General features: G+C 39.0%; 1 protein-coding gene across 2 annotated transcripts; it reads right to left on the bottom strand.

Annotated features, from left to right (window-relative positions):
* Window positions 1-500: 500 nt before the first annotated feature.
* LOC126505270 (transcription factor BTF3-like) lies at window positions 501-1,216 on the bottom strand. Of its 2 annotated transcripts, XM_050148058.1 has the most exons (2): window positions 1,053-1,216; window positions 501-944 (listed from the first exon to the last, which is right to left on the bottom strand). In XM_050148058.1, exons 1-2 carry the CDS (start codon window positions 1,125-1,127, stop codon window positions 639-641), a joined length of 381 nt encoding a protein of 126 aa, XP_050004015.1. In that variant the 5' UTR covers window positions 1,128-1,216; the 3' UTR covers window positions 501-638. The 2 variants fall into 2 exon arrangements, with proteins under 2 accessions (XP_050004015.1, XP_050004014.1); XM_050148057.1 differs by having other exon boundaries at window positions 509-1,161.
* Window positions 1,217-9,864: the final 8,648 nt, after the last annotated feature.

Below are 9,864 nucleotides of genomic sequence, written 5' to 3'. Positions count from 1 at the left end.
ATGCCAGCAATGAGGAAAGACAGTAATACAGACCAAAGGCAGCCAGCCATCTATCAGTGCCATGACATACTGCTGCTGTCCCTTTGGGTCCAATGCTTATGATAATCTTTAATCAACATATATTTCACAATGCGGACAATATTCCTAACATACTTCACTTGCATCTGAAATGCTGTATCTAATAGCATCTTAGCACACCCTGCAGGTGATTTTGAGATATGAAAGAATTAATTATTAACTATTTTTCTATCCTAATATTAACACAGCAAAGCACTAATTATTTGCATACATGCAAATGAAGTTTAAAATAGTCTTGGCAAATTTAAAATAAGAAAATATTATATTTATGCAAAAAAGCATTAGAAGCATTGTTTTTTTTTTAACTAGGCAAAGAATTTTATTAACCCTTTCCCAAACTTTATTCCCAGGCTTCTTCAGCTTAATTTGCTGCAAAGAACGAATTGTGTTTAAGCAAACACTGAAAAGAGCTGCAGTGTCCAAGGGGCTTGGGCTTACAAATATTAGCGATCTAGATTTGATCAGATCCATAAACAAAAGACCTTTAAAAAGCAGCCATGATATAAAATAGCAGCTCCTGTAACTTCTGCAAGAGTCACTTCTTCAGAAGTCCCCTCCGTTCAGTTTGCCTCATTCTTAGAAGCCTCATCAAAATTCTCCACCAGGTCTAGGATTTCATCATCATCATCCTCTCCAGTAGCAAGGGGTGCTTTTCCATTCACAGATTGTTTGGGCAGAGCTTCAGCCAGTCTCCTTAAACTAGTCAGACTATCTGCCCCAAGCTGGTTTAGAATACTAGGAAGCATTTCTATCAGTTGCTTTGTCTCAGCGTGGCCTGTAATGGTGAAGGTGTTTGCTGCCAGAGACGCCTGAACTTTAGGGTTGTTAAAATGGATCACTGTTCCTTGGTTTGTAAACATGTTCACCTCTTCAATACCAGAGATATTGTTCACCCCTAACTTCTTTAAGGAGAACTGCAGTTTTTTATCATCTGCTGTGGCTGTTCTGTGAACCACCTTCTTCTTTCTGCGAGCAGTTCCTTTCCCATCAATGTGCACTTGTGCCTGCAGCTTGGCCAGTTTTTCCTGGTTCATGATCGTTTCTTTCATCTTGTCGGAGTGGAAATGGGGCCACGCGGGGGACTAGGGTTCCCGCTCAGGGGGTCTCGGGCGGACCAGCTGAGATAAGGGGCACTCATGCGGGGCCATTAGAAGCATTGTAAAACAATATAGGACAAGGCAAAAAATATGTCATTGACCTTCAACTATCAGAGAATTCAAAGGGAAACAAACCCCTTTACATAGGAAGTAATTGTGCCTTGTACTTCCCCAGAGAAGCTGTTTGTTAAAGAAGAGATTCTAAGCAATAGTGGAGGGGGTGCCTTAATTTCCCTTCTTATAAGCTCATTGATGACTACCTTAATTGTCATCATAGAGCCTTCATCCAGTAACTGATGGAAGCAGATGCAGAGATCCACAGCTAAGCACCAGGCTGACCTCCTGGAGTTGAGTTGTAGAGAGGGAGGAGCCACAATATGAGCAAAGGAGTCAAAACCATAATAGGGACACCCACAGAAACAGCTGACCCAAGCTAGTGGGAGCTCACTGACTCTGAACTGACAGCTGGGGAACCTGCATAGGACCTAAATAGGCCCTGGGAAGGTGGGTAACAGTTGTGTGGTTTAGGCAGCTTGGACAGTATTTATCCCTAGTACCTGAACTGGCCATTTGGAGCCCATTTCCTATGAAGGAAAATATTGCTCAGTCTAGATACAGGAAGGAGGGCCTTGGTCCTGCATCAAATGATGTGATAGACTTTGTTAACTCCCCATGGGAGGCCTCATCCTCTCTGAGGAATGGTAAAATTAAAAAAATAAAATAAAAATTAAAAAGAAATAATAAATAATAATTATAATTATAAACGAGATTGAAGTACTGAGAAATGGCTCAGTGGATAAAGAGTTCCTGTGCGAACACCAGGACCTGAGTTTGAATCTCCGGAAACACTCACGTAAAAGCTAGGCATGACAACATGTACCTGTAATCCCAGGGCTAAGGAGCAGAGAAGTGTTGATCTCCAAAGTTCATCCACCAGCATGGGTTGCTAAAGCAGTCAGTTCTAGGTTCTTTAAAGAGACCTTGTATCTTTTCTCTCCCCATTTCCCCTTACCCCCATCCCACCCCACCCCCAAGTTCCCAATTTTTGCCTGGCAATCTTGTCCACTTCCAATATCCAGGAGAATGACTATATGTTTTTCTTTGGGTTGTGAGGGGAGGATGGGGACAGCTTGGGGGAATGGGATGGTTGGGATAAAGGAAGGGTGGATATGGGAGCAGGGAAGTATATATCTTAATTAAGAGAGCCATTTTAGGGTTAGCAAGAGACTTGACTCTAGAGGGGTTTCCAGGTGTCCAGGGAGATGTCCCCAGCTAGTTCCTTGGGCAGCTGAGGAAATGGAACCTGAAATGGCCCTATCCTATAGCCATACTGATGAATATCTTGCATATCACCATAGAACCTTCATCTGGCGATGGATGGAGATAGAGACAGAGACCCACATTGAAGCGCTGGACTAAGCTCCCAAGGTCCAAATGAGGAGCAGAAGGAGGGAGAACATGAGCAAAGAAGTCAGGACCACGAGGTGTGCACCCACCCACGGAGACAGTAGGGCTGATCTATTGGGAACTCACCAAGGCCAGCTGGACTGGGACTGAAAAAGCATGGGATAAAACCGGACTCTCTGAACATGGCGGACAATGAGGGCTGCTGAGAAGCCAAGGACAATGGCACTGGGTTTTGATCCTACTGCATGTACTGGCTTTGTGGGAGCCTAGCCTGTTTGGATGCTCACCTTCCTAGGCCTGGATGGAGGGGGGAGGACCTTGGACTTCTCACAGAGCAGGGAACCCTGACTGCTCTTCGGACTGATGAGGGAGGGAGAGAGGAGTGGGGGGAGGGGGGAATGGGAGGGGGGAGGAGGCAGAATTTTTCCAATAAATAAATAAATAAATAAGAGACCTTGTATCAAAAAAGCAGGAATGAGAGTGATAGAGAAAAATTCCAAAAGTTGATCTTGGCCTCTATATTCTACCTGGCATATTCACAGTCAAACATACATACACACACAGGCTCATATACCCCTCCCCCAACACACACACACACACACACACACACACACACACACAGAAAGTGACAGTTGTAGAAGAATTGTTTGCACTGCCACCCCACTGTGACAAAATAGTTTACCTTGAAACTCATCATTAAGGTTCTCCTGATAGCTACCTCCTCAATGGCGATACTGAAAACAATCGGCTAGATCCTGTGGAAACCTGGGGAATTTAGTATGTGGGTGGAAAGAGGTCCAACTGATCGGCTAATGGCTACCACATGAAGAGGAAGAGACCTGGTCAGTCATACTCATCAACTTAAACTATTAACCCCCCTCCCCTTAGAGGTAGCTACTAGCTGGCCAAAATTGGCCATTGAGGTTTTGGAGGACCCAGGACATATAGAAAAAGCTGGGAGTTAGTAGGGAGGGGCTTGGGAAGATGCACAGCCTTTTGGATCTAGGAAGGAGACAGAGGAGGTTACTGGTCACTTCTCCACTGATTCTCTGATCAATCAGATTTTACACTCATATCTGACTCCCATGTTTTTAATTAATAATAGGATATTTAGATAATCATTCATCTGGTGCCCAACACAGGATATTATTAAACCACACCAAGGTGGTGAATCCTCCCGCCCCCGCCATGGCTGGCTTTATCTTCCTCCCCACAGGGCCTCCAAATTAGACCAAGGTTTTTATGTTGCAGTCTTTCTACAGCTGCAGCCTCCAGCTGTTGCCTACCCCTGGAACCAAATGTTGCTGGGGTTAGCCAACCACTGCCAGGTCCTACCCTCACTTCTCACCATGTGGGTTTTCCCTGCCAAAAACCCAGGCCAGTTCAGCTGTCTAGACACTGCTTACACCTACTGGAGACTTGGGATTTTACTGCTGCTGCCACTACCACAGGCTGCTGAGAGGCCCCACACATTCACCATTCACATCTTCTGTACAGTCATGCTGAGCAGCGACAGCCAGCCTTCCCTCCTCCCCGCTAGCCAAGCGCCACCAACAACAGTTGGTAACCTTTGCTGCCATCACAATGCTGGGAGTTAGGACCCTGTTTATTGCCTCTATGAATGGTTTGTGGATAGAGAAATAAATGAGATAAACAACTTCGCTGGGATTGATAATAATTTATATTTTATCCTTTAAAAAGTGGTCTGTGAGCCCAGCCTAGTCTACAAAAGCTAGTTTCAGGACAGGAACCAAAAGCTACGGAGAAACCTTGTCTCAAAAATTCAAAAAAAAAAAAAGTGGTTTGACAACTGTGCCAAACATGAACATTTGACTGGTAAGATACAAGCCTTAGGAAGACTTACTAATTAAAATAAGAAAACATTGGCTGATAAGATACAAGCCTTAGAACACCTACTAATGAAAATAAAAATAATCATATTCAGACACAGACAGAGGAATTTGAGCAGATCCCACCGCATCTTTGTATTATGAACTTGAAAAGGAACAGGCCAAGTTTATTAGAAAATCAACCTTAGTTTATCTAGTTATCATACAAGAATGACTAACAGACAGATGATAGGCATCACCAAGGCTGTAAAGTAGCTGACTGGAATCCTGTGGAGTTTTTAGATTTGAAGAGATTTAAAGAAGTAGTCATTTCATATGGTATGCATGCACCCTGTGTAAAGCAGATATTAAATTCATTGGCAACTCTGAACAGAATTACCCCAGAAAACAGAAAAGATTTAGCTATAGCAATATTGGAAGCTGATCCTCAGTTACAAGGGAAAACATGGTAGAAAGAGGAAGCTACTCAATAAAAAAGACAAGCTACTCAATAAAAGTCAGCATGTTGATTTATAAAGACAGTTTAGATTTGCTGATCATACCTTAGCACTATGTCATAAAGCAGCTTTGAATGCTTGAGGCAGGGTTAAATAATCAAGAAAGAAGACTGAATGATTTATTAAAATTATGCAAGGCCCCCAAAAAGACTTCATTGATTTTTTACAAAGATTGCCTTCAGCTGTAAATAGAATAGTATCAGATTCAGAACTTAGAACACTATTAATTGAAACTTTTGCTTTTAAAATGTCAGTTCAGAATGCAAAAGGGTGATTAGACCTTTGAAGACAACATTGGTACCGATAGATGAATGGATCTGAAATATGACTAATATTGGATCTCATGCTTAGGGTGATGCTTTGATAGGAGGAGCAATTTCTAGAAATTTTAAGAAAAATCAGAATGTCAGATGTTTTAATTGTTATAAACAGGGTGATTTGAAAAGGGATTATAGGCAATATGTTCCTAGAAATAATATTTTTTTCTAAGATAATCCAAACAGAAAGCCCCAGTCTTCTGAAGTATGCAGAAGGTGTGGTAAAGGTTAGCATTGGACTAATGATGGCAAATTAACAAGGGACCGATAAAGTAACCCTTTGCCACTGGGAGATATTTTAGGGAGCCTCTGGCAGGCCCCAAGGTCAAATTTGGTTCAATCATTTCCTGTCAGCATTAGGGAAACTCCTCCACAGAGCAATTAAAAGATTTAATACCTGTTGTTAAAAAAAAAAAAAAAAAAACTGCTCTGAATGTGACCAAAGACAGAAAAACTTTTACAGATACAACATCCAAAAGAGACCAGAAAATGAATACTTTGGCAAACTACTATAAATGATCAGAGACCAAAGCTAAAAATACATACAAATGTCATTAAAACTGAGTGCTTGGTAGACACCAGTACAGATGTTAACAAAATCTTGGCATCCACAGGAAGTACAAGTCGGGAGAAAATAATTATGAATGTTTAATGATTTTCAAAGACTTCTGAGAGATATTAATTGGCTATGACCTAAAATCAGATTAACTACTCATAAATTTTAAAATGTGGTAATGACTTAAATGGTCCAAAAAATTGTCAGCTAAGGCAGAGAGAGAGAATGGACTTTGGTAGAAAAGAAATTACAGGACACACTTGTGGATCACTTAAATTCAAAGCTTGGTTGTATCCTGGTCATAGTATCGTCTATGCATTTTCTTACAGGAATTCTTATTCATCTAGAGAGAACATATTATCTTAGAATGGATATTTTTACTACACAATGCTGAAATTGCCTCATTATGAGCAGAAACTGAACATTAGTGAAGACTTTGAAGTAATTTCTTAGGAAAGATTAGCAACAAATAACCCATAAGCAAAAGGCTTTAGTTTATTAAAAGAACTAATTGAGTCCTTCATCACATATTATGAGGAACACCAAAATATGGAGGCCCTACATTCTATACTGATAGAAATAAATCATGAAAGGTGGGTTTAAGTCAGGAAATTTAAGTAAAGTGACTCAAAGCCCTTGTAATTCTGTTCAAAAGTCAGAATTATATGCTATTCTCATGGTATTGTTAGATTTTCCATAAGTTTGTAATACAATTACTGACTCAATATTCAGAAAGAGTTGTTTTACATTTTGAAACCACTGAACTTATCCAAGATGATTCAGAATTAACTTTATTTATTCAATTACAATAAATAGAAATCATCCCTTATATAGCAAATGTCAGATCCCATATGGGTCTACAAGACCCTCTACCATAAGGTAATGACAAAATTGATCAGCTATTGGTATGAAATGTGCTAGAGGCCTCAGAATTTCACAAGAAACATGATGTTAAAAGCAAAGCTTGAAAAGGATTTTTTTTTATCACTTGGCAACAAGCCAAGGAAATTTTAAGGAAATGTCCCACTTGTTCTTTGTATAACCAAACTCCACTACCTGCAGAAAGTAACCCAAATGGTACACAAAGAAATTAAATTTTGTAAATGGATGTGTTTCATGTTTGCAGAGTTTGGAAAATTAATGTATAGACACCATATAATAGATGTTTATTCAAGATTTCAATGGGCAACTGTTATGAGTTCTGAAAAGGCTGATTCCAAAATTGCACATGTATTAGAAGTTATGGCCCATAGAGATACCAGTACAAATTAAAACTGACAATGTCCAGGTCATATGAAACAGCTTTTCCATATCACAATATAAAGCATATTACAGGCATATCATACAATTCTACAGTATAAGCAGTTATAGATAAAACATAATTGCACTTTAAAAGATATGCTTAATAAACAGAAAGAGGCAGTAAAGAACTCCAGAGATAGTTTTCACAATGCTTTATTAACTTTAAATTTTTAAATGCAAATGAGAAAGGAACAAAAGTTTTAGAGAGACAATGGACAGTAGGAAAATCTTTTGAATTAGATCAACCTGTATACTTTAAAGATACATTGGCCTAAGTATAGAAACCAGGATATTTGTTAAGTTGGGGAAGAGATTTTGCTATTGTTTCCACAGAAGAAGAAAAGCTATGTGTACCACAAAGAATGATAAAGATTATATTCAAACAGAAGAGACATCTTGATTAGGAGATGCAAAAGTTCATCAAACAGGATGGCATTCAACCTAAACTAACTTATAAGACTAATAATCCCCTTCATTTGATCAGATATAACCTGCCAAATACCTAAAAGTTAGGATTGGGTCAAGGTTTTGTCTTTCTAAGAGTACAAAGGCATCCAATCTTATGACCACTTGAAAAATGAGAGGAGGAGGAGGAGGAGGAGGAGGAGGAGGAGGAGGAGGAGGAGGAGGAGGAGGAGGAGGAGGAGGAGGAGGAGAAGAAGAAGAAGAAGAAGAAGAAGAAGAAGAAGAAGAAGAAGAAGAAGAAGAAGAAGAAGAAGAAGAAGAAGAAGAAGAAGAAGAAATCATCCAGGGGAAACATCCCAAGAAAAAGAGTAAAGTTGTCTAATAGTATAGCACACTTTCAACAGGATAAAATTTCATAAATTTTTCAAAATGTTTGTTTCTACTGTAGTTCTCTACAGATATATAAGCCTGTGATGGTCTGAAAGAAAATGGCCCCCAAGGGGGGTGGCACTATTAGGAAATGTGGCCTTGTTAGAGTAGGTGTGGTTTTATTGGAGGAATGTGTCACTGTGGAGGGGGTTTTGACGTTTCTTTTCTCAAGCTTTCCTAGGTGTGATTGACAGCCAACTTTCTGTGGCCTGCAAGATGTAAGGTACTCTACTATTTTTCCAGCACCATACCTGCCTGCATGTCACCATGCTCCCTACCATAATGGACTGAACCTCGGATCTGTAAGCAAGCTTTTCGATTAAATGTTTTCTTTATAAGAGTTGCCGTGGTTATGGTGTCTCCTCAGAGCAATAGTAAACCCTAAGACAAAGACAAATGGTCTTTTTGTAGTCCCAGTCCAATTAAAAATTAAAGCTGGCTTTGGAGTTTAAGCATGGCTCTGTCCTCTAAACCCAAGCATGCTTGTTAAAGGAAAATTCAAACTCTCTGATGGAAGAGTCATCTGGTATGGGACAGAAGAAAAAAACAAAACCCACTAATCTTGTAATCCTTTTGTTTTATTTTGACTCTTTAAAGCTTTTCTTAATGTATAAATATCATCTCAAAATTCATGATTTATATATATTATACAGTATATATTTATTTGAAACTTCTTTCATGATATTACTGGTCATATAGAGTACTAACTAATTCAAGAAATTGGCTTCATCTAGCTTCCTATACATGATTTTGGGCTTGTGTCTGAACAGGTATCTAGAAACTAAGTTTGTATACCCCAAATGTATTTAATAGACTGTGGTTCTTTAACCTCTCTGAGAGCTGCTGCCTATGAAATTTCAAATGTTTAGGTTTTCTTCAGTGAAGTGTGACCATTCTCAGCAGCAACCTTTGAAGTCTCCAAAAGATGGTGGGGCCCCACAATGATGATGATGACACCTGGATTGTATTAATACCACTAAGCTGACAAACACCATTCAAAATTCATCTTTGAACTACAAACTGCTCAGGACAATTTCAAGGTGATTAGCTAAGATGGTCCAGTCTCATGGACTACTCTAGACAGGACTTAAGATGAGCCCTATGCTTTAAAATTACACAGAGACTAGACAACAGCGAGCTCTCCCAGGACTTGACCATTATCTCAATTTTCTAAGGGTCCCCCCAAAGATGCCATCACTTGCAGACAACAGGAAGTAATTTTAAGAATATGACACCCAAATTCCCAAAATGTAGAGTGGGTGGTTACAGGTCATGTGGTGAATTATGGATGTTTATTACCATTTGGAGGGTTAGTTAAAAGTTGTTATTGGTAATGGTGAGAGAGAAAACTAACAAAGGAGATTAGATTCTAGGATCTCAATCTGAAAATCAAAAGGGGGGATATAGCATTGATAAAATAAAAGGGTAAAATTTTGAGTCTACTTTTAAACTAAAAAAGCAACTACTAGTCTCAAATATTTCACATTAGTGTGGAGCTTTGTATATTCACGTAATTTTAAGGTTATTTTTGTTAATCGTGTATATGTTTCTACTCTTGTTTAAAATATTTTTGTATATTAATACAAATTTAAGGTATTTTTGTTATACTGTATTATATGTTTCTATTCTTGTTTAAAGTATTGTGCCTTTGTATCTCATTTAAAATGTAAAGTTCTAGTCCTTGAAAGCAATTAAGGGTAATAAAGAAAGAGAGGTTATGGATGAAGAAAGTGTGGAGTATATACACATTAGAATACTACTCAGCGGTAAAAAACAATGACTTCTCGAATTTTGCATGCAAATGGATGGAAATAGAAAACACTATCCTGAGTGAGGTAACTCAGACCCAAAAAGATGAACATGGGATGTACTCACTCATAATTGGTTTCTAGCCATAAATAAAGGTCAGTGAGTCTATAATTTGAT

Source organism: Alexandromys fortis, unplaced genomic scaffold (genome assembly GCF_014885135.2).
Source record: "Alexandromys fortis isolate MF-2015 unplaced genomic scaffold, M_Fortis_MF-2015_v1.1 scaffold_57, whole genome shotgun sequence".
Classification (NCBI taxonomy): Eukaryota; Metazoa; Chordata; class Mammalia; order Rodentia; family Cricetidae; genus Alexandromys; species Alexandromys fortis.
Note: the sequence above shows the minus strand (reverse complement) of the source record. Positions and strands in the feature narration are given on the sequence as shown.